The 26,568-nt window shown below is 32.8% G+C and overlaps 1 protein-coding gene across 1 annotated transcript in view; it reads right to left on the reverse strand.

Moving 5' to 3' along the window:
• Positions 1-15,127, reverse strand: part of LOC105749518 (inter-alpha-trypsin inhibitor-like) — an 84,368-nt gene extending 69,241 nt beyond the window's left edge. Inside the window, exon 1 of the mRNA XM_023497760.2 lies at positions 14,970-15,127. Coding sequence (XP_023353528.1) covers positions 14,970-15,048 — 79 coding nt within the window. The 5' untranslated portion in view covers positions 15,049-15,127. The remainder of the gene's footprint in view (positions 1-14,969) is intronic.
• Positions 15,128-26,568: the final 11,441 nt, after the last annotated feature.

Below are 26,568 nucleotides of genomic sequence, written 5' to 3' on the forward strand. Positions count from 1 at the left end.
GAAGATTATGGTCTCAAGTAGATAATGAAGAAACCAAATTAACACTCTTTGCAGATGATATGATGGTATACTTAGAGAACGCTAGAGAATCTACTAAAAAGTTACTAGAAATAATCCACAATTTTAGCAAAGTTGCAGGATGCAAAATAAATCCACATAAATCATCAGCATTTTTATACATAATCAACAAAATCCAACAGCAAGAGATACAAAGAGAAATTCCATTTAAAATAAGTGCTGATAGTATAAAATATTTGGGAATCTATCTGCCAAGGGAAAATCAGGAACTATATGAGCAAAATTACAGAACACTTTCCACACAAATAAAGTCACATCTAAACAATTGGAAAAGTATTAAGTGCCCTTGGATAGGGTGAGTGAATATAATAAGGATGACAATAATATCTAAACTAATCTAATTATTTAGTGCTACACCAATCAAACTCCCAAGACACTATTTTACTGAAAGAAATAGATAACAACAAAATAGAAAAAATAACAACAAAAGTCATCTGGAAGAACAAAAGGCCAAGAATTTCAAGGGAACTAATGAAAAAAAAAATCAAATGAAGGTGGCCTAGCTGTACCAGATCTAAAACTGTATTATAAAACAGTGGTCATCAATACCATTTGGCACTGGCTAAGAAATAGTCTAATTGATCAGTGGAATAGGTTAGGTTCACAGGACAAAATAGTCAATAACTATAGCAATCTGGTGTTTGACAAATCCAAAGATCCCAGCTTTTGGAATAAGAACTCACTATTTGACAGAAAGTGCTGGGGAAATTGGAAACTAGTATGTCAGAAATTAGGCATTGACCCACTCTTAACACTGTATACCAAAATAATGTTAAAATGGGTTCATGATCTAGACAAAAAGAATGAGATTATAAATAAATTAGAAGAACATAGGATAGTTTACCTTTCAGACCTGTGGAGGAGGCAGGAATTTGTGACCAAAGAAGAACTAGAGATCATTATTGATCACAAAATAGAAAATGTTGATCCTATTTAATTAAAAAGTTTTTGTACAAACAAAACTAATACAGACAAGATTAGAAGGGAAGCAACAAACTGAGAAAACATTTTTACATTCAAAGGTTCTGATAAAGGCTTCATTTCCAAAATATATAAAGAATTGACTCAAATTTATAAGAAATCAAGCCATTTTCCAATTGATAAATGGTCAAAGTTTATGAACAGATGATTTTCAGATGAAAAAATTGAAACTATCTCTAGTCATATGAAAAGGTGCTCCAAATCATTATTGATCAAAGAAATGAAAATTAAGACAACTCTGAGATAACTACCACACACCTCTCAGATTGGCTAAGATGACAGGAAAAGATAATAACAAATGTTGGAGGGGATGTGGGAAAACTGGGACACTGATACATTGTTGGTGGAATTGTGAACGGAACCAACCATTCTGGAGAGCAATTTGGAACTCAAAAAGTTATCAAACTGTGCATACCTTTTGATCCAGCAGTGTTTCTACTGGGCTTATACCCCAAAGAGATACTAAAAAAGGGAAAGGGACCCACATGTGCCAAAATGTTTATGGCAGCCCTTTTTGTAGTAGCTAGAAACTGGAAAATGAATGGATGCCCATTAATTGGAGAATGGCTGAATAAATTGTGGTATATGAATGTTATGGAATATTATTTTTCTGTAAGAAATGACCAGCAGGATGATTTCAGAGAGGCCTGGAGAGACTTACATGAACGGATGCTGAGTGAAATGAGCAGAACCAGGAGATTATTATACACAGTAACAACAAGACTATATAATGATCAATTCTGATGGACATGGCTCTCTTCAACAATGAGATGATCCAAATCAGTTCCAATTGTTCACTAATGAAGAGAATCAACTACTCCCAGAGAGAGAACTATGTGTGGACCACAACATAGCATTTCTACTCTTCCTGTTATTTTTTGCTTGCATTTTTGTTTTCCTTTGCAGATTTTTTTCTTTCTTTCTAGATCCGATTTTTCTTGTGCAGCAAGATAACTATATAAATATGTATACATACATTGGACTTAACATATACTTTAATATATTTAACATGTATTAGATTACCTGCCATTTAGGGGAGGGAATGGGGGGAAAGAGGGGAAAAGTTGGAACACAAGGTTTAGCAAAGATTATTGTTAAAAAATTACCCATGCATATGTTTTGTAAATAAAAAGCTATAATTTAAAAAAAAGAAAAAGATTATGGTCTCACTGTCCACCCCACATTTAGATACCAAAAGTCCTTATTAGAAATTTGTGAAGCTCTGAAAATGTAAATGTTGAAAACTATCTTTGTATATGTTTTGAAAATAAAAAGCTATTATTAAAATAAAAAAGAAATAAACAAAGCTATAAAATAAGACTTAAAAAAACAAAATTTGTGAAGCAACCAATGGGTTCTTTTTCCTTCAGTTAGGTGGTGAGCTTCATGAGTTACTAACTAGATCACTTGTTACCTATGTATTCAGTTAGTGTTTCATAGGTTCTAATGACAGGTACAACCCTAATCCTATTTATTGCAACCACAAACCTTCTTGGACTCCTCCCTTACTCATTTACTCCTACTACACAACTTTCAATAAATATCAGTATAGCTATCCCCCTTTGAATGGGAACAGTGGTACTAGGCTTTCGCAATAAACCAAAAGGCTCATTGCTCACTTCCTGCCACAAGGTACTCCAACACCTCTAATCCCCATACTAAGTATCATCAAAACAATTAGCCTGCTTATTCAACCAATATATTCCATAATACTCATACACCATATATTTAGCCATTCCACAACTGATGGGCATCTACTCAATTTCCAGGTACTAGTCACTACAAAAAGGTCTGCTATAAACATTTTTGCATATGTGAGTCATTTTTCCTCTTTTATGATCTCTTTGAGATACAGACTCAGTAGAGAACATGGCTGGATCAAAAGGTATGCATAGTTTGCTAGCCCTTTGGGCATAGTTCCATATTGCTCTCCAGAATGGCTGGATCATTTCACAATTCTGCCAACAATGCATTAGTGTCCCAGTTTTCCCACATTCCCTCTTTCAAGGATTTCCTTCAGGACTCAGCTCAAATCATACATTTTGCAAAAGTCATTTCCTGTTCTTCATTAGTTGCTCTAGTGCCTTTCTCTCTCAGATGAACTCATATTTACTCCAAATATATCTGTTCTATACCTAGTTATCTGTATACCTCCCTTATTAGAAATGTAAAATCCTTGAGGATAGGAACTACTTTGGCTTTTCATTGAGCCACTACCTTAAGAATAGTACCTAGTGTAAAGTGCTTGATAAATGCTTAATTGTCTGAAATAGTATCATAATGATCTAAAGATCTATGCACCTTCCTAATCAATCAATTAGCATTTATTAGATTAGATGTGTCAGGTACTTTGCTAAGTGCTGATGGATATAAAGAAAGGCAAAGACAGTCTATCTTCAAAGAGCTTGCATTCTAATATATGTGACCTTAGGAGGGACACAATATGTAAGCATCTAACTTGAAATAAGTTAATATGTATTTTTTAAATTTGAAGGTACTTTTTAACTTTCTCTATCCACAGTGACATATAATTTTGCCATTCTCTCATATAAGAGTTACTAATACCAATGAAATCAAAGGTCCAGACCATTTTCCTCTACCTGTCCAAGGAAATTGTTATTTTTCAAGGGCCTAAACCTTGTCTTATATGTAAAATGTAGGATCCAAACTATGGGTGGTAAATCAGCAGATTTGTGAATTCTTACAGATTCACAACACCTAGAGTGAGGCAAGGTGAACTTTTAAATCAAATCAATCCATCAACAAACACTTATCAAATGATTATTATATGTCCAGGCACTGTACAACAAAACCAAAACCAAAATAATCACTGCCTTAAAGGAGCTTACATGCTTTTGGAGAAAATGACATATACATATATAAGTAAATAAATACAAAGTTACTTTGGTAATGCAGGGGGAGATAGTCAGGAATGGCCTTAAGTGGGAAATAAAAATAATTTATTTCCCCAGTAATATACAACCCTCCCCCAAGTAATATAGTGTTGTAAAGTTTGTAAAATGTTCCACTAGAAACCCTGGAATCGTATCTTCAAGAGATAAACTTAATTACTTGTCTACTTCAACCCAAGTAAGCTTTAATCAGAATTTTGACTTCTTGAATGAAGCTGGCTGAATATGCTAAAAAGAAATTGTGATGGTACAAACTGTTTAGACAGGATTCCAGACCCTCTGCTGAAAAGTATATATATCTGCATTGTTGCTGGTAGGTACAGTCATTGGTGTACAGATTTCATCTTTCATAGTGTTGGAACATTGATAGTCACTGCAAAAAAGCAGGTGGGAAGCAAATTTTTCCCAACATGTATATTGCAAACCATTCTGGTTTCTTCAAAGTAAGCTGGCAGAATGGAGAAGAACATCAACAAACATAAGGAACAGCTGAAAATTCTAAGGAGCTAACAGACGTTAAAAATCAAAGTTGAGAAGAGAGAGTTGAGAGCTGAAGAGTTTTATTATTTGTGAAGAATAAATAGAAAATTTGGGGGAAGCCTTCTTCTTATGACATCTCAAGGAAGTAGAACTTGATGAATATGCTATACAAGTTCACTGTTCCATCTAATCCATATTCAGTCATTTACTACCTAATGTCCTTCCTTAGGCTTTCGTGGGCTGTACATCTTCCTATCAAAGGCACTTTAGAAGAGAAATAGGATTGGGGTAAGGGGTTGCCCCATAAACTGTGCCCAAAATATTAAGTTGATTTAATTAGACTGATGTTGTCTTATTTCTCTCAGTATGGTTCTCACTATTTTTGTTTGCTATTTTAGAAACTGCTTTGAAATTAGCCATTCTCTAGGTTCTACAAGACCCTTTCTTCTTTATAAATACCTAACTGGAAATGTTTATTTTAAAAGGTTATCAAACTTTAACATAGAGAAGGGCTGTCAATGTGACCTCCATCAGGAGGAGATGAATATACTTTGTATGTTAATCACACACACACACACACACACACACACACACACAACTACTATTATTTCATTTGGTCTTAACAATGTGATGAATATCAAATATTATATCCTACCTTGTTTATCTTACTAGTTTTTAAAAGGTATATATCATGTCTTTCCAACCTTATTATAAAGTCCTTGAAAGCAGAGATCTTTTGTTATAGGACCAATGTCTTTTTCTGCTGCAAGAAGACTAGGTTAATCTTTCCTTAAAAAGTATATAAACTACAATAGCTTCAGCAAAGTTGAAGGCTACAAAATGAATCCTCAAAAATCAATTACGTTTCTCTGTAATAATAACAAAACAAAAGAAACAATAACAGAAAGAAAAACCCTATTCCAAATGACTAGAAAATGCATAAAATATTTGGAAACCAACCTATCAAAATACAGATTTATATAAATTAAATTATAGAGTTCTGGAAGAAAAAAAAAAGAACAATTTAAATAGCTGGATAAAAATTTAGTGCTCATTGCTAGACTGTACTGATATAATAAAAATGATAATGCTACCAAAATTAATTTATACTTTTAATGCTGTACCAATCAAATTGCCAAGGTGAGAGGATACTTCATAGAACTTTGTGAAATAATAAAAAATTCATTTGGAAAAATGAAAGATTTAGAATTAGAGATGAAGGGGGTATAAGACTTCCCAATCCTAAACTATATTTTAAAGTTGGATAGTTGTTCTTTGTTCTTGAAAAAGACCAAGATGATATTACTCTGCTAGGATCAAGTTCCAGTATGTCTGACCATGGTTGTTCAGACCAATATGAGCTCAGAATGCTCTGCCACAGGTAAGGCACAAAGAGTCCATAGGAACATTTGGAGTAGATTCTCTAACTTTGCCATCTCAAGTTTCTTGTGTGTTGCTTCAATTCTGCTTTGCTCATAGAACACAGCAACTTCTCTGAAGAGGATACATTGAGTCCTATGTCGGTGTCTCCTATATTGTGCAATCAATTTAAAAGCTCTTAAGAGAGAACGTCCTTGTATTTCTTTTTCTGATCATCTCATGAACACTTGTTTTGTGTGAGTTCATTAAAAAATCTTTTTGACGAGTGTATTTGAACAATGTGAACAGCACAAAAGAATCGTGCTTTCTGCAGTAGAGTTTGAACGCTTGGCAGATGAATTTTAAGATGTGTCTGGTATCTTACCTTGCTAGGTCATCTTCAGAATCTTCCTAAGACAATTCAAATGGAAGAAATTAAGTTTCCTGGCATGGCACTTTTATATTATCCAGGTTTCACAAATGTACAACAGTGAGGTTAGCACAACAGCTCTGTAGGGCTTCAGTTTGGTAGTCAGACTAACACTTCTCTCCCACACTTTCCTTCAGAACCTCCCAAACACTGATATCGTTGTAAAGTATATTGCTAAGGTAGGTGAGTTTATGCACAACATTTAAAGCTTCTCCATTTGCTGTAAATGATGACGGATGATGTGATGCTGGCTGATGGAGTACATGTGTTTTCTTGGTTTTAATTGTTAGGCCAAAATTGGCATAAGCAGCAGAGAATCAATCCAGCCTTTGTTGCATCTAGGCTTCAGAGGCTTCATTGAGTGCACAATCATCTGCAAACCAAAAAAATCATGCACCAACACTCCCTCCATTTTATTTTTGGCTTGTAGCCTTTTCAAGTTGAAGAATTTACAAGCAGTGTGGTAGCTGATCTTGATAACATGTTCATCCTCATTGAAGACATTTGACAACATGGCTGAAAACGTTATGCTAAAAAGTGTGGGAGCAAGCACAGAGGATCTGCTCAAGGCCTCTGATACTGTCAGTTGTGAAGACTTATGGAAAAATATGTCAAAATTTGGTTGCTCAGTATTGTTCATCAATTTCATAATGTCATGCTTGCCAGGTTTAGGACAATGGACAATATTTTAACGTAGTTGTCATCAAAATCATCCAATATTAATTTAAAAATAGGTCTTGGAACAGACTAGACAAAAGAGATTCAGAAACAATAGAACTTCATAGTCCATTGTTTGATAAAGTGAAAAAGACAAATTACCTAGGGAAAAAATCTCCTTATTTGATTAAAAACTGTTGAGAAAACTGGAAAGCAATCTGCCAAAAATTAGGCTTGGACCAATGTCACATTCCAAACTGTGTTCTAAATATTTATGCAACATTAATATGAAAGATTATACTATAAATCTTAGAAGGAAAAACATGTAGCTCTCCCAGCTCTAGGTAGGAAACACATTCTTATTTTTTTTTTATTTTAAAACATTTTTGTTAAAGTTTTGAGTTTCAAAATCTGTACCTCCTTTTCTCCCTATTACCCATTCCTGATATGGTAAGCAATCATATATAAGCTGTACAAGTGCAATTATATAAAACATTTTAAAAATTCAAATTACTCATTTTTTACTAAAAGTCTCAAGTAAAAGAAAAGAAATGAAAGAAAGTGAAAAACAGTATGTTTCAGTTTGTATTCAGTCAATATCAGTTCTTTCTCTAGAGGCAGATAGTATGCTTCATCACTAATGCTTTGGTATTGTCTTGGATCATTGTATAATTCTTCACTGAATAGTATTGTGGTTAGCATATACAATGTTCTCCTGGTTCTGTTCACTTCACATGCATCATTTCATGTAAATCTTTTCAGGTTTTTCTGAAATCATTCTGCTTGTCATATACCACATGGCAAGAAATTGGAAATTGAGTGGATGCCCATTAATTGGGGAATGGCTGAACAAGTTGTGATATATGATTGTAACGTAATATTATTGTTCTATAAGAAATGATGATCCGGCTGATTTCAGAAAAGCCTGAAAAGACTGGCATGAAGTAATACTGAGTGAAGTGAACAGAACCAGGAGAACACTGTATACAGTAACAGCAAGATTATGCGATGATCAACTATGATAGACTTAGCTTTCAACAATACAGAGATCCAAGATAATTCCAATAGACTTGGGATAAAAAATGCCATCTGCATCCAGAGAGAGAACTATGGAGACTGAATGTGAATCAAAGCATACTATTTTCACCTTTTTTTGTTTGCTTTTTTTTGTTGAGGTTTTCCCTTTTGTTTTGATTTTTCTTTCACAACATGACTAATATGGAAATATGTTTAAAATGATTGTACATGTATAACCTATATCAGATTGCTTGCTGTCTTAGGGAAGGATGAAGTAAGAAAGGAAGAAAAAAACTTGGACCTTAGACATCTTACAAAAATGAATATTGAAAACTGTCTTTACATATAAATGAAAAAACAAATACTTGAAAATTTTTTTAAAAATCATATACCACAGCTTGTTTAGCAATTTCTCAACTGAGGTCATCCTTTTGATATCCACTTCTTAGCCACCACAAAAAGAGCTGTTATAAATATTTTTGTACACAAAAAAGTTCTTACCCTTTTTTTGGGATGTCTTTGCGATATAGGCTTAGCAGTGGTGTTGCTGGATCAAAGAGTATGCACAGTTTTATAACCTTCGGGCATAGTTCCAAACAGCTCTCAGGAAAGGTTGGATTACTTTAAGATTCCACGAGCAGTGTATTAGTGTCCCAGTTTTCCCACATCCCTTTGAAAATGTTTTCTCAACCAAATAAGAGATGCAGGCAATTACAAAGGATAAAATAGATAATTTTGATTACTTGAAACTAAAAAGTTTCTGCATAGACATACTTGCCTGTCTATCTGTCTGTCAGTTATTACTTCAATATTCAAAGAATATAAACAGTATGCAAAAAAAGAATTGCATAAACAAATGCTTTAAATTACTAACAATCAGAGAAATGCACATCAAGGAAGATCCCTCAGGTCTTACCTTAAACTCTGAAAACTGGCAAAAATGACAAAAATGGTAATAGCCAATTTTTGAGGGGTTGTGGAATGAAAGGCACACTGATAAATTACTGGTGAAGTTGTGAAATAGTACAACCATTTTGGAAAGCAATTCGAAATTATGAAAATAAAGTAACTAATATGACCCTACCCTTTGAAACAGAAAATCCATTAATGAACTTGTGCCTCAACTAGGTCACTGATAAGAAGAAAGTCCTCATATATTCTAACATATTTATAGCAACACTTTTTGTAATAGTTAAGAATTGAAAACAAAGTAGATACCTATCAATTGGAAAATGGCTTAACAAAATATGGTACATTTATGTGTTACTGTTATACTGTTACACTACTATTATATAAAAATTATATATGATGAAAACAGAAAAGCTTGGGAAAATATTTCATATATTTATATACACTATATATACTGACATATAGCATATTGATATATATGACATATATAAATACATATATATATGCTAATATAGATGAATAATCAGAGCCCAAAACAATACAAATATAGAGAGCTGAAACAATATAAATGGAAAGAACACTATACACCAAAAAATCCAAAATAAAGTAACAAAATTATAAAGTTTCAGCAGGACTCAAATGAAAATTTATGAGAGGACAACCCAAACTACTCCTTCATGGAGATAGACAATCTACAGATGTTAAGCACAAATTTTGCACAAATTTTCAGACTTTTTAAAATGTATTGATCAGTTGTGCTGATTTTTCTTCTCTAAAAAATACTATTTGTTATATGGGACAATTCTCTGTGATAGGGAAGAAAAGGATATTTAGAATAACTATGATAATGTGAAAAACAGAAGACATAAATAAAAGCTCACTTTTTAAAAGTATATAATCTGTCCTCTAGATATAATTGGCCATAGGGCTAATGACTTTGGCCATTGATGTAGCTTCCTAGTCTCCTAAGTAGAGAAGCCAGGGTGTGAATAATCACCTTATTTCTTCCTCAGGATTCTGACCATGCAGGAGAGTGGCATGATCATTACCAGATAATCACTGAGCTACATTAATGCAGTATTCTCAGTGAATATCCTTTCCCTACTCTGAATTTCCTTCCTTTGTTATGGCTAACTAAATCTTCTTTTATTAACTGTAGGACTTTTCTATTGAAATCAGAGGCTACTGAAATCTCTTCAAAAGATTAGGAAATTTCAGCAACATTTGCTTTGGTTTAAGTTTCAGTAGCAAAATATCTGGACATTCCCAATATAAAACAACTTTTTTGTGTGTATCAGTTGCTATACTTCAAAATCATATTTAGGATAAGGAAGAAATTAGGTTCCTCAATCAGCTTCCAATTGCCAAGACTGAATCTTCTGAGCTAATCATTGATACTACTCTATAACTGATCACTCTGACCTTTAAGCATTAAAAATCTAAGTACAAAATGTATTTTCAAGATAGTTCACCAAGGATTATCATGTTCATTGGGGAAATAAATTGCTCTTGTGAAGCTGCTAGAACAAAACAGGATATCTTTTGGCAATGTAATCTTATGGGTGATGCAGCATCCTCTTCTGGAGTTATCACTACTTCAATTCTCCACCCCAGTGCCCAGATGATAATGTGAAGTATAGGAACACTAATAGAAAGCAATAAACTCTATAAACAAATGCAAGTATGTATGATATTTTGTTCCACAGATTATCTCTAGGCAACTGTGTTGGTAGGTCCAAGTCATTTCCCAATCGATAAATGGTCAAAGGATATGAATTGGCAATTTTCAAATGAAGAAATCTAAGTTATCTCCATTCATAAAAAAAATGCTCTAAATCATTATTGGTTGGAGAAATAAAAATTAAAACAATTCTTGCAGTACCACCTCATATCTATAGATTGTCTAATATGACAAAAAAGGAAAATATTAAATGTTGAAGGGGATGTAGAAAAATTGGAACACTAATGTTGGTAGAGTCTTGAACTGATCCAAATGTTCAGGAGGGCAATTTGGATTTATACCCAAAGGGCTTTAAAACTATGCAAACCCTTTGCCTCAGTAATTACTAAATCTCTATCCCAAAGAGATTTTTTTTAAAAAAGGGAAAACTATATATTTGTACAAAAACATATCTAGTAGCTCTTTTTGAAGTGGCAAAGAATCAAAAATTGAAGGGATGCCCATCAACTGGGGAGTAGTTGAACAAGTTGTAACATATGATTGTAATGGAATACTATTATGCTATAAGAAAAAATAAATAGATTGACTTTACAAACACCTGGAAAGACTTATATAAACACATACAAAGTCAAGTGAGCAGAATCAGGAGAACACTGTACACAGTTATAACAATACTATATGATGACCAACTGTGAATGACTTGGCAATATAAAGATCCAAGACTATTTCAAAGCACTCATAATGAATTATGCTATATACTCCAGAGGAAAAAACTGATGGCATCTGAATGTAGATTGAATCATACTATTTTTCACTTTCTGTATTTCATGGATATTCCCCTTTGGGTCTGTGCTTTCTTTCACATGACTAATATGGTAATGTGTTTTACTTGCTTGAACATGTACAACCTATACTGCTTACTGTCTCAAAGAAGGGTGAGGTGAGGGAGAGAGGCAAGGAGGAAGAAATTTTGGAACTCACAATTTAAAAAAGGAATGTTTAAAGTTGTCTTTACCTGTAATTGGGGAGGAATAAAGCATATTTTTTAAAATAAAAAAGAAACAATGGGATAAGAGGAGAGGGAGAAATTATTCTTCAGGACTAAAAATGATTCGTTAATTGGAATAGCTTTTGTTTTAATTATTGGGGAAAAAAACCACATAAGGTCTCTTCTACTTACTTAACCATTTAGAATGCAACAAATTAGAGATAATTGGACAATAATGTCAGAATGAGTGCATGAAAAAAAAAATTTAAGCACTTATCACATGCAAAGTACTATATCTTTTTAGGTGGTCAGAGTCTAAATATGAATACAACACATATAGGAGGTTTCAAGTGCCAGTCAAATATAAAGGTCCCATGATTCATAGGGCAAAGCATTAAAACAGATGGTAGTTCTTCAGGAGGAAAGTTTTTTCATGTTTTAATATTTTTATTTTCCCCAGTTACATATAAAACATTTTTACATTTGTTTTTAAGACTTTGAGTTTCAGATTCTCTGCCTTCCTCCCTACACTACCTACCCATTGAGAAATTATATAAAACATTTCCATAAAAGTCATGTTGTGAAAGAAAACCTAGATCTTCTCCCCCATACCCCCCAAAAAGAAAAAAGTACCCTAAAAAAAGTTTAAAAAAAAGTATGCTTCAGTCTGTATTCAGACACAATCAGTTCTTTGGAGATGATAGACAGCATTTTTCATCACAGATCCTTCAGAATAGCATTGTATTGCTGATAATAGTGAAGTCATTTACAGTTGATAATGCCAGTTCATTTCATTTTGCTTGAGCTCATGGAGGACTTTTCAGGTTTTTCTGAGAGCATCCTGCTCATCATTACTTCAGAACAATAATACCTGGAGGAAGCTTAAAAATCACTTTATCTAACTTTGTCATCTCACATCTAAGAAAACTCAAGTCAAGAGAAGCAAAATAATTTGTATAAAGGCACAAAACTCTTTTCTTTATTATATTTCATTTCATTTACATGGAACAAAAAATTCCTTCTGCCTGTATAGTAAGAATAAAAGGCCTGGTTATCTAGAGTTGTAAAGTAAGGTATCTAAAATACCTTAGTGGGTACACTAAAAACCAAATAGATTCCTAGGAAGCCTCAACAAGGATAATTTCCTTCCTTTGGAGTGTTATCCTCACTTCTGTTCTTTGCTTACTAAATATAATGTTCTATCTTTGGCAGTTGTCCTCTGCTCTTCAACATCTAGTGAATCACTAAAGAGATGGGATCTCCTCAGGTCATAAAGTAAATCAAAAAAAAAAAAAAGAAAAGAAAAGAAAAACAGAGTTGAGATTAAATCTCTAACATACTGGAAGGGGTATGTTTGCTAAACATGAAGTTCTCCCATTACTGACCATAACTGGAATAGAGAAAGAATTCCAAAGCTTCTCTTGTCCCAGTGACCTTTTTCATTTTATTTAAATAAACTACAAGTTTTCTTTATAGCAGTCTCCTTACTCCTTCATCAAAGAGGGACATACTGAAGCAAATTGACTTGAATTTTATAAAATAATCAATTTTAACCTGGTGTTTAATATCAAATACCAGAATATAATATGTAGCAGATAGCAAACTTGATTGATAGTTCAATTCAATAAATAAGCATTTAATTTTAGAGATGAAAAAACAAAAATGAAAATAGTCCAAAAAAAAGTCCCTGCCTTCAAGAAACTTCCATTCTTATGGAAGAAATGGCACGTACCCAGTTGACATATACCTGGTTAAGTCAATACAATATTCATAGTATGTGCGTATATGCACATATACACATAACTGGATAAATCAAAGAAAGGCCTTTTATAAGAACTGGTATTTGAATCAAATTTTAAAGGAAACTTGGGATTCCAAGAGGAAGAGAGAAGGCAGGAAAGTATTGTAGACATGTTTGGGAAACAACCTGTACAAAGGAATAAAGACTGGTAGTGTATATTATAGTAGTATAGTTATATCACAGGAACAGAAAGTTGGGAATGTCTTAAAGTAATGTATGATCATTCTGGAAAGATAAGTTGGATCCAGATCGGGAAGGGCTTTAAATGTCAAACAGAAAAGTTTGTGATTTATCCTGATGGCAATAGGGGGGCCAGTAAAATCCTTGGAGTGACATAGACAGCCCTTGTTTCAGAAATAACATTTTGGCAATTATGTGGAGGATGGATTGAGGAAAAGATGGATTTAGTATACAGAGACAAATTAATCCTAAATCCTTCCTGCCTCTGAGCAGCTATCAAACACTAGGACAAACATCCCTAAGCTGGAAAATAAGGAGATGACATACTTGGAGGGAGGACAGATATGGCTAATGACAATTGCATATTCTGGATACACTTGTCTGTAACTCCTTAAAACTGTGCCTTTTATTTATTTAGAAAAGTCAGGAACTAGTTTATAGGATTATAGCTTTTGAGCTTTAAAAGACCTTAAATTCTGAATCTGTCCAACTTCTGTATTTAACAGTGAGAAAACTGAGATTCAGAGAAATTCAGACTCGTCTGACGTCCTATGGATATATGTGGTAGAATTGAGATATGCAGCATTGGGAAAAATTTTAATGGAGGAAATTTCAGCTTAACCATTGATAGCAATGGTACTCCGGAAATTGTAATCATCCTATCATCATAAAGGCTCACTAGACCCATAGATGCAGGACAGGTAGATGGTGCAGTGTATAAAGCACTGGGCCTGGAATTAGGGGGACTGGAGTTTAAAATCCAGCCTCAGACATTTACTAGCAGGGTCACCCTGGACAAATCACAACACTGTTTGGCTCAGCTTTATCATCTGTAAAATGAACTAGAGGAAGAAGTACCAAATCACTCTAATATCTTTGCCAAGAAAATCCCAAATGGAGTCAAAAAGAGTCAGACATAATTAATCAACTAAACAGCAATAACAGACCCATAGAAATTTAAAATGTATGACAACCTAGGCCATCTCAAAGCAGGGTCCCAAGGATTCCTTTGCAGTTTAAACAGTGAGGAGGCAGAGGAGAGAGAAATGATCTTATTTCTAAATGGAAGGGACAGGAAGTATCTAGTATAAGAGGCTACTCAAGAGAGAAAAGGACAGAGATGAACAATTCTTAGAGAAAGGGGAGAAAAAAACAAGGCCTTGAACTTCATTGATTCCCTTTTATCCTTTATTTATAGAAGCAAGGCAGTAAACACACAGAGACATTTTAGGTCACTGACTTACCTTGGGATGCCTAAGCTCCAGGTGGAATTAGTTTCATCCTTTTGTCCTCCTTCTATTATTCCCACTGAATCCCTTACATTTCATATGTCCCATAACTCTTTCTAGGACCTTATTAACATATTATTCCCAGACTCGGCCCTACCCTATATCAGTTCCTTTTATGAATGTTGGCAGCTCAATGAACACAACTGAAAAACAATTACATAACCCCCACTTATTAAAAACTACAACAACACCAAAAAAACAGCTCACCTTCTGACCATCCTGATGAGGAAGAAATAGACAGAGAAACAAGATAAGCCATCATGATGATGGTATGGACATAATTCATTGTATTAAAGATTCCTCACTCCAAACACTGTGGTCTTGATCTGGAAGGGAGGATATTTACTGTTTAATCTATACAGCAGTGATCTTTGCACTTTCAGTTAGATAGATAAACAGAGCCTGGTTATCCTGTCTGCAATACCAGAACATGAAGTAATCATTAATAAGTAAAATGAAGTTTCTAATATCCTCTTTCGAGAACCTGAAGAAGTCACCACAGATGTCACTGCTTATATATATGCTTATGAATGATAGAAAGTGACAAAGTCCCTGCTGACCTTAAATAAATGACTTTCCTTTTAAGGTGGAGGTCTCTTATTAAGAATTTTTTTCCCCTTTATAACAGAGAGCAAAATTTTCAGCTTAAGTCTTGCACTGATATCCACTAAATAGTAAAAGACTCAGGAGAAGGTCTCCTATGCTCTAAGATAGCTCGTTCATGTAAGGATTTATGTAAGAACATCACCAAGAATTGCATAGGTTGAAAAAGTGTGAATGAATTGTTTTGTCTACTGGTAGTATGAATATCTACACAGATAAGATCACTGGCCCAATGGAAAAGAATAATCTTAACCTGAAGTCTGTGAAATTATTGGCTTACAATTTTTTATAACTATTTCAATATAACTAGTTTCCTTTGTAATCCTATACAATTATTATTCACTTAATCCAAAAGAGAAACTGAGTATGAAGAGCAACTGAGAGATGTAATTGTAGCTTTTTCTAAAAATATAGGTCAGCAGTTCTTAACATTTTTGTGTCATGGACCCCTTTGGTAGTCTGGTAAAGCCAGTGGTCCCCTTCTTAGAATAATGTTTTTAAAAACATAAAACAAAATATATAGGACTCCAAAGGAAATCTAATTATATTGAATTGCAGTCATCAAAATATTAACAAGTTCACAGATTCTAGGTTAAAACTATTTCATTTTATGTAATTTGAAATCTCAAACTTAATCACTTTTTTTCTGAGTTCAGAGTCTCACTGACATAGCTCAGTAAAAAGAAGGCACGGCAGAACTAATCCATGACCAACTTGCATGTCACAACAGGACAGAGGTGGGGCTCACACTACCGTCATAAAAAAACTCAGTTGTGTCTGGTTATAAATTATTCATTCCTATTCACAATTGAAGGATGTAACTTTCCATTCTGTTCCCATTTTTAATGGTTTGAATTTCTGTAGTTAGATTATATATACATTTGAAATGGAATAAAATTTTGGGATAAACTTATTTCCCCTTAAACCTCTTTCTGGTTTTCCCAACATTTTGTGTAGAATAGTTAATGTGGCAAACCATCTGTTTGTTATATTGGGTTTGTCAAATACTAGCCTAGTGTACAAGTCTGCTTTTAGGATTTATTTTTCTAATCTATTCTACTGATATGGGCATTCCTAGGAGATATGTCTGGAGAACTCAAGACAACCAATGATAATTTAATGCTATAGTGGTGGGATGTATAAAAAAAAAACCAAGCTTTTCATATCATTTTTTATGTATGTGTGTGTGCGTTCATATATATATATATATATATGTATATATATATATACATGCATACACACACATATAGATAGATATATCTATATAGATATATTTATCTATCTTATCTATATGTGTATATAATACATAGAACCTTTGACCAATGGTCTTTCAATTCACTCTTCCTAGCAACTTTCCACTCCTTTTCCTTCTTGGGACCTCATTTTATTGCCTGATCTGATTGGCTTTGGCCATACTGTAAATGAAAATTCCTAAGCTCAAGTGATCAAACAGCTTTTTGAGATGATGGGTGTGTTCCATAATGCGTGGACTGTTTTATCTTTTTACAACAATTATACAATTCAGTTCAATGTTTATTGCATAATTCAATTTGCATATTATCCAATTCAACACTCCTTGAATAATTCAACTTGTATTATACATATCAGAATGAGTAATAAAGATGTTATAGAAATGTTTTTCAAAAACTGCATTAGTCACAGTATATACCAAGATAAGGTCAAAATGGTTACATAATTTAGACATAATGAAACCATAAGTAAATGAAGGGAGTAGGAATTTATGAACAAACAAGAGGTAGGGAGCATTATGATATAGGATAAATGTTATGAGATATAAAATGTATAATTTTATGACATTGAATTTAAAAGATTTTAAAATACAGACAAAACCGATGCAGCCAAGATTAGAAGGAAAGCAGAAAACAGAAGGAAACTTTTTTTACAAGTTCCTCTGATAAAAGGCCTTACTTCTCAAAAATATAGAGAACTGAGTCAAATTTGTAAGACTACAAGTCATTCTCTGATTGATAAATGGCTGAAGAATGTGAACAGTTTTTATGTAACAAAATCAAAACTATCGATAGTCATATAAAAAATAGTCTAAATTACTATTGATTAGAAAAATGAAAATTAAAATAATTCTGAGGTATCATTTCATGCCTATACAGTTGGCTAATATGACAGAAAAGAAAAATTACAGATGTAATAATGTACAAAAATCAACTGTGAATGATTTAGTTCTTCTTAACAATACAACAATCTAAAACAATTCTGAAGAACTTATGATGAAAAATGCTATCCACTTATATAGAAAGAACCAATGAAGTTTGAATGAAGATCAAAGCATACTTTTAAAAATTGCTAATTATTTATTGAACAAGATTGTTCCATATATAAGATAACAGAAAACAAATAAAAGGGCAAACATTAATAATGGCAATTATGATACATTATTGCTGTTACTGTATAAAATGTCTTCTTGGTTCTGTTCATTTTTCTTTGAATCAGTTCATGTAAATATTTCCAGGTTTTTCTGAAAGCTTATTTCTTATAGTACAAATAGTTATTCCATCATTTATCATATGCTACAATTTGTTCAGTCATTCCCCAATTGATGGGCATCACCTCAATTTCCAATTCTTTATTACCACAAAAGAGCTTGTATATATACATATATATGTATTCATGCAAATTGGTCTTTTTCTCTTTTATTTGACCTTTTGGAATACAAACCTAATAGTTATATTGCTGGATCAAAAGAAAAGTATCTTATTATGTAGCCCTTTAGGCTTCAAATTGCTCTCCAGAATGCTTGAATTTCTCACCAATAGGACAGTAGTTTCCCAGTTTTCCTATATCCCCTCCAATATCTGCCCTAAACTATTAATTGTTCTGGTTATTTTTTCATTGCACAGTTCTACAATGTATCAATATACCTGTTGGTATAGTGATACAAAAGCTCCTCTACCATTTATCATTTCTTTTTTTGTGTGTGTAATGTATGTATGTAATGAGCTTTTGTATGTAATGAGTATAAGGTGGTATTTCAGAGTTATTTTGATTTTCATTTTTCTAATTATTGGTGATTTAGAACATTTTTTGATATGACTTGTTTGAACTTCTTTCTTGGAAAACTGTTTTAAAAAGTTTCCCTTTCTCTTGTTTGTTCTCTAGAGCTTTCTAAATAAACTATTATAGATACTGAAAATGAGGATAATTTCAATTCTTTTTTTGCTTATGCTTTAATTTCTTTTCTTTTTCTTATTGTTTTAGCTAGCATTTCTAAAACTATATGAAATAATAATAAAGGCATCAGAAATGCTTCTTCTTCATTTTAACTGAGGCTTGCCATGTTTCTTCAAATAGATAAATGGTTTTAGATAAAAGCATTTGATCATATTAATGAAATGTTTTTTCCATTACTAGTGTTTTAGTGTGTTATATATTTAAGCCTTTTTCTGAATCTATCGCTATAAATATGTGATTTAATTATTAACATGATTATCTATGCTGTTTTCCTAATGTTTAATCATCCTTGAATCCATGGAATAAATCTAAATTGTTCTTATGAGTAATTTCAAATTATATTGATATATATATTTCTCTTTATCTATTTTATCCCCTCCTCACTTAGTTATCAGGAACAGATGTTCCTCATAAAGAATTTTTTCTTTTGAATTTATTGATATATATTTCCTGTTTTATTAATTGGGTATATCCAATTTTGATTACATTTAATTGCATGTAGCAATTATGCTCATATTCTCTATGTCATCCCTATTTTTTGTGAATTCATTAGTTTTATTTTTATTTTAGAAATTTTGTTTTCTTCTTTCTTTATTTTCATTAAATTGGCTAATGATTTATTGATTTGATTAATAGCTGTTTTATTATTGAATAACATTTATATTCTATTTTATTTGTTTCTTCTTTGATTTCAAAATCCTTTACTTGGGATTATTAACTGGCTAATTTCTTAAATTTACATGCTCAGTTTATTAGTTCTCTCTCTCATTTGTTAACATTTTCAAAGATACATATTACTCTTCTAAGAACTGTATTAGTTGAAACACTCAATTCACTATATTATCATCTCCTTTCCCAGTTCCCCACCTGATCCACATTATGGGATTATGCCATATGCAAGACTAATTTATAAATGAGGTCCTCCTTTAATTTCTCTCTCTTAAGTGAAAGATGTTGAATCCAAGCTTGCTATAGGCCATTTTTTGCAAGATACCCCAATGTGATTAGCCCATTCACAAACAGATACCCCCATTTCATTAGTAGAAAGTTTAACACATATATCTGGGCATATTTTCTGTTCCTTGTCATTCTCTTCAATATAATAGTTCATTGTCCTTATGGTTTATTTCTTGAATCATTGTTTTGAACATTGTTACTTAGATTGCATTTAGTCCTGTATTTTTTTCATATTTCTTTTATTGTTTACTATTTCTAATATAACATTTAATTATAGTCTGTAAGGGATAAATCAGTATTTTTGTTTTATGTTTTTATGCCCTAGCCATTATTAATTTTAGTAAAGATACAAGGGATACTAAAAAATGAAGGATACACTTTTATACTTCCTTTTAACAATCACTGCAGGTCTAACAAATCTAGTTTACCCCAAATTCTGTTCTGATCTATTATTTTCTACCTTTCTTTTATGTTTATTAAGTTCCAAAAGAGAATATTATAAACACCTGCAATTATTGCCTTATTATCAAGATATTTTTACATTTAATTTTCCCTTCAAGTACAAAGTGGTAAGTCATTTGGTTCATAACTCTCTAGTTGGTTAATAGTGAGAAATCAATTTGATCTGCTTAGAGTATATTCAATGTACCCTTTATCTACTAGTAGGTCAAATTAGGAGAGATAGATTGAACACATAAAGGAGAATCAAACAAATTGAGGTGGGGGGGAGAGAAAGAGAGAGAGAGAGAGAGAGAGAGAGAGAGAGAGAGAGAGAGAGAGAGAGAGAGAGAGAGGACTGAATCCATATTTCTTTTTAATTACAAATCTACCTACAATAGACAAAAACAAAAATACAGTCCATATAAAAGGAAATAAGTAATAAATTTAGTACTGGAAAATAAATTCCGTGGCATCTCACTATATTACTATCTCCCTTCCTAATTTCCCATTTGGTCCACACTATTGGAAATATGCCTTATGCAAAACAAATTTATAAATGAGATCCTCCTTTTAACTTCTCACTCTTAGGTGAAGTCTGATATAGACATTGAATCCAAGCTTGCTCTAGGCTATTCTTGGCAAGATTCCAATGTGGTTAGCCCCATTCACAAACAGACATCCCCCAGTTACCATCATTAGTAGGAAGTTTAATCCAAGTTAACATCAAACCAAAGGTCACAGGTGGTCAACAGATGGATACAACTAGTGGGAACAATAAATAGTTTGAATCCCCAGAGCATAATTAAAAAACAACAAACCTCTGTCCTTTCTCATAATGTGTGGCTATTGTATAAGTAGTTGTTAAGCTTGAGTTTCCCTTAATGAAATTCTATGATATTAATTCTGTTGTAGTTCTACATCAGGTCCCTATAATTTGTTTTACTTAAAATAATCTGGTTCTTGTCTGCTCTCACAAATACTTCCTCCAATTGCCAATATAAGTCTAGAGTCCTTTATTTTACTTTTATTAATATCTCTTTTTAAAACATATACTTCCCTTGCCTGGATAAGCGATAGTAAGGCTCAGTATTCCATCAACCCAATCTCCTTCTATCATCACATCTCTTTGTTTAAATTCACAATAACCCATTCCAAGAAATAGTCAGTCTTCCCCCTTCCTTATCTCTTTCCCTTTTAATCCCTCCTCTCTCCTCATTTTAAATGATCTCCATCAGTGGCAACTAATTTCAAGAACTACAAATTGGAATATTTTTCCTCTCTCTTTTTTTTTTTTTTCCTCCTCTAGTATTCTTTTATGATTGTCACAAATGGTTGTATTGATGGATTTACCCATAAATGTTCTCTTTATTTTCTCAGTGGTCTTTAGATAAAACAAAACGTCTAAAAGATATTATCTTTGTGTCTTTGTACATGTAAACAGTGCTTCCTCTCCCCCCCCCCCCCAGACTGCATGGACAAGATAGAGGCAGAGAGACACAGTGAATACATAAACAGTCTTGCAGTCCAGAAGACCTCAGTTCAAGTGCTATCTTCAATACATATTAGTTATATGGCCAGAGGTAAGTAATTTAACATCTCAATGCCACAGACATCTCTCCAGGAAGATATGTTACAGATGAGTTTTTGTCTCTATTGCTGAAGAAAGTTTTCATAGTGGGAGTTTCCCCATACCAATAAAATCATAAATCTCCTAGACAAAAAAAAAAAAAAAAAAAAAAGGCCTTTTTTGAGTTTAAATTTGTTTGGTTTGATGAATTTGCATACCAAGTTCCCTGTATACTTTTGGTTTCTTCAGTTAGGAATGATTAAATTTCTTCCCTTCTGCTAGAAATTTATCTTTAAAGATAGTAACCTTCACATAATATGCTATTTTGGGTCACAAATCAGTTTCCTTTGCTTTTTAGAATGCAGTATTTTGACTTTTATTTTATTCCTTATGGCTGATGAATACATGGTCTTGTGTGATTTTTTTACCATTTTTCTTTAATATGTGACCTCATTGTGTCTACTTTAAGGAATTTTTTCTTTAATGATAAGGCTGCATAAAGAAATCTAAAGCCAGTTGCCTAAAGAATTATATTACTTATTAGAGAATTATATGACCATCACAACAAGAAACATTTATTAACTTCTATCCATTTGCCAGACACTGTAGTAAGTTATGAAAATACAAAGGAAGGCAAGGAGCTAACATTTCAATGCAGAAAACAACCCTCAAAAAACTGAGTATATATCAGATATATAAGAGCAAGTTGGAGGCAATCTCAGACAGAAGACACTAGTATTGAAGGGGACAAAGAAGTTCTTTGTAGAAAGTAGGATTTGAACTGAAATTTGAGTAGTCAAGGAAACTACAATTTAGATATAAGGAAGGAATGCTCCTAGGCACAGGAGAAAGTGAATGAAAAAGAAAAAGTCAAGAGATAAATTGTTCTATATAGGGACCGGTAAGAAGGACAGAATCATTGAATCATTGAATCATAGGGTTATGTGAATGGCAAGCAGAGAAGACGTGGTAGTCATATGATAAGAGCAAAGTTTAACTGTTGGACCACCCATGTGTTTCAGTGTTATTCTAAAATTTCAAGAAAACTACAAGAAGACTCAGCATTTTGGGTGGGCTCCCTGTGGATTATTTATAGAAAGATACTGACAAGAACCATATAGAATGGGCAAATATTAATGCATTTTTATCTGTATCTTTGAAAAGAGTTCCCATATTAATAAGATTACATATTTATCAAAATATCTGTTTTTAAAATAGACTCTTGTTAGTATATTTTATTTTTATATCACCTAATATCCCTCCAGCCCTTTTCTGCTCTGTGCCATCCCTTATAACAAGGCATTTAAAAAAAAAAGAGGAATAAGAGAAGAAAGTTATCAAAACAAATCAGTTCATTGAAAAATTCTGATGTTTCTTTTTAAAAATAATCTTTTTGTTGTTTTTGTTTTATTTATTTACTTTTGGGTAAGACAATTGGAGTTAACTAATTGATGTTATATTTCTGCAAAGGAGTGGGGGAAAGTGCCTTCTTTGGAACTCGGTCATAATTTCACAACATTCAATTACAGTTGTGTTATATTTGTTGTTGTAGTTACATTAATATACTCACTGTGTATACTATTTTCCTGGTTCTTGTTTTTTATTTTGTATTTCTGTGCTTTTCTATATTCATCATATTTGTCATTTCTTACATAACAGTAATATTCCATAATATTTATGGACTATAATTTATTAAGCCATTCCTCAACTAATGAGCATCTACTTTGTTTCCAGTCCTTTGCTACCACAAGAAAAAAAAATTCTGCTACAAATATTTTGGTGTACATGAACCTTCCTTTTTGTCAACAATATCCCTGGGGTATATGCTTAATAGTGAAATATGTGTCAAAGGATATGAACATTTTAGTTATTTTCTTTGCATTACAGAGGCACTGTGCTAATCCACAATTCCATCAACAATACATGAATATGCATGTATTTCTACAACTCCGCCCACATTCATTATTCCCATCTTTTGTCATCTTTGACATTTTGGGGGTATAAAGGGAAATCTAGGGTTATTTTGATTTGCATTTTTTAGTTATTCAGCGCATTTTTCATTAAGCTATTGTTAATTTTCTATTCTTCCATCGAGAACTACTTAGATATTCAGTCAACAAGCACTGGAATCAACAATTGAAATCAACAAAATTGTAATAACAATTGGAATCAATCAACAAGCATTTATTAAGCACTGACACCTCCCGGGTTCCTAGCTAAAGGAATCCTTCAAATTTAATCCTGTACACAATCTCCTCTCACTGTGTCAAACATCTTTACTTTCCTGTTTATATCCTTGCCTGATGTCTTTGATTAGAAAGACATTGAACAAGATAATTTCTATTATGTTTTTAAGGAATCTTGAATAATTTTGATGTAATGATAGGAGACTGTTGGAATAAAACTTTTATGGTAGCATTTTGTTCTACTAGGTTAAATTCTTTTTAATATATAAATCACCAAATAATAAGCACAGAGGGAAATTGTAGTTTACACATTTCAGTCAGTTTTGTGAAGGCAAAGATGCAATCTACTGTAGAACATTCCTAGCAAAACCTGCCTGTTCCCTATTAATACCTTCATCGTGTATGCTCTCAGTGTGTATAGATGATTCCCATAAAAATTTTATGTAGATGAAAAAATAGGCATAAAGGTCAGTAATGAATCTAAATAACTTACTCTCTTTGTTCTCAACTCTTTTTATTTAATTGCAAATTTTTCTAGATGCTTTGGAAATAGAGAGGTAGGGCAATGTTCATTTAAAAATCTTTATCCTTCATTTTTGTCAATAATCATCACTCTCCCAAAAACTTTTGTTATTATTTCTTGAAAATCCTGTCTCTTAAAACCCCAAATTCAGATCTTGGATATTCTGAATACAGATTTCTCCAAAATATATACTGCCCAAAGTATTTATTATCATGCATTCAATGATGAATGATAATTGTTAGGCAGAGAAATGGCCTAAGATTAATGGCTTTGGGGTCAATTTATTAATTAGGATTCTTCTAAGAATCTTACTTTTTCTATCCATGAAACATAATTTAATTGCTTTGGGCTTTGGCATTTATAGTTGAACTCTGCTTTATTCATTGTAATTAATTGGATTATTATAATTATTATTTGTGATCTGTTTTATTAATTGGAAACAGGAGTACTGAAAGTGGGGACTTCTATATTTGAAAGAATTATGAGCCAGCTTTGTATTTCATCTACAATTTCAAATCTCGAATTCAGAATAAAGAAAGAGGTCAGTTTATTTGAAGCTGAGATTTGAGTAAATTTTAGTAGACTATACAAACATGAACATGATTTATCTCTTAGATGATTGTAGATAAGTAGCACAGCTTGGAATAATGTCTACATTTTAAAATATTAATATATATATATATATGCAAAAGATCTGGTAATTTGAGATCAGGAAATTCCTTCTACTATTGGATCAGACTATGATTTAGTAGGTAAGACCTGAGAAATTGCCTGAGGCAAGATCTGCCTAAACTCACACAGTTAATAAGTAGCAGAGAATGTATTTGAACTCGGAACTTCCAGATTACAAGTCCAGTAATTATTGACTACAATAGGCTGCCTTCACTGGTTCTATTTAGTAAAAGAAATCATGGAGACTTTATTTACTTGCCAAATTGAACTGGACTAATGATGATTCTCTCACAAAGAGTTTTAGATTATAGCAAACAAAGGGCAATTACACTTTTGGTTTGTAGCTGCGTGTGTACCAGAGAAGTGGCCTGGAAAACCTGAGCATATTTGACATCATTATTATGGCACCATCCTTAATCTGCTGGGAAACATTTATTAAGGCTGTTATATGAAGCACAGATACTTCCATTGAAGGGAAATTCATGGTGAAAGATGGTCCATCTATCATCATTGCTGGCTCAATCAGCCAAAGCTCACAGCAACATTGTTAATTATTAGAACCTGCAATGCTGGCAAAGGCAACACCAAGTTCCAGGGTGGCCCCAAGTCCCATAATCGATGTCACTGAGATGTAGGGGCTCCCAGGACCTCACATCTAGAGTTTTGGTGTCTACAGAGCTGGCAATATTCCATCAGTTGTGTGATCCTGGCAAATCCCTTAAAATATGAAAAGGAACAAGCATTTATTAAGTATCTACCATGTTCTAGGCAGTGTATTAAGTGCTTTACAAATATTATTGCATTTGGGAGCTAGGTGTGATTATTATTCCCACTTTACAGATGGGGAAACTGAGGCATATAGCATTAAGTGACTTGCCCAAGATCATGCAGCTAGTATTTGAGGCTGGATTTGAACTCAAGTCTTCTTGACTCCAGGACCAGTTCCTTATCTACTATGATATCTTGATGCTTCTACTATTTCACTACTCCTTAAAGTGGCATATAAATAGCTATGTGGCTAGTTATTAATCCTAGCTCACTGGTTCTCTGTACTGCTCCACCTTCTTAGCTGCTGTTTCTCCACCTCAGCTCTCTTGGTGGGCAGACTTTGGCTGGGATTGTCTTTTCTTGACAATCCCCAATTAATCTGTCCCTATTCGAATGTAAGCTTCTCTGTGATCTGGTCCTGTCATTTTGGAAAGCATTTTGGAACCATGCCTTAAAAATTATTAAACTGTGGATATTCTTTGCTGCAAAAGGAAATGGCAAAATACTCTGATACCTTTGCCAAGAAAACCCCAAAAGTGGACACAAAGAGTCAGACACAACTCTAAACAACAAAAACTTTTTGATCTGGAGATCCCTCTACTAGGCCTGTATCCCAAAAGATCAAAGAAAGAGGGAAAAAATCCATATGTGCAAAAATAATTAAAGAAGCTCTTTTTATAGTGACAAACATTAGAAACTATAAGGAAATACCCATGAATTGGAGAAAGTTATATACAGAGTTGATAGAATACTATTACACTGTTAGAAATGATGAAGAGGATACTATAATCATACATAAATAATATAATAATACTATAATCAAAGTGAAGTGAATAGAATTCACTTCAGGAGAATAATTTCTACAACATCATAAACACAAAT

This window comes from Sarcophilus harrisii, chromosome 2, assembly GCF_902635505.1.
Source record: "Sarcophilus harrisii chromosome 2, mSarHar1.11, whole genome shotgun sequence".
In the NCBI taxonomy this organism is placed as follows: domain Eukaryota; kingdom Metazoa; phylum Chordata; class Mammalia; order Dasyuromorphia; family Dasyuridae; genus Sarcophilus; species Sarcophilus harrisii.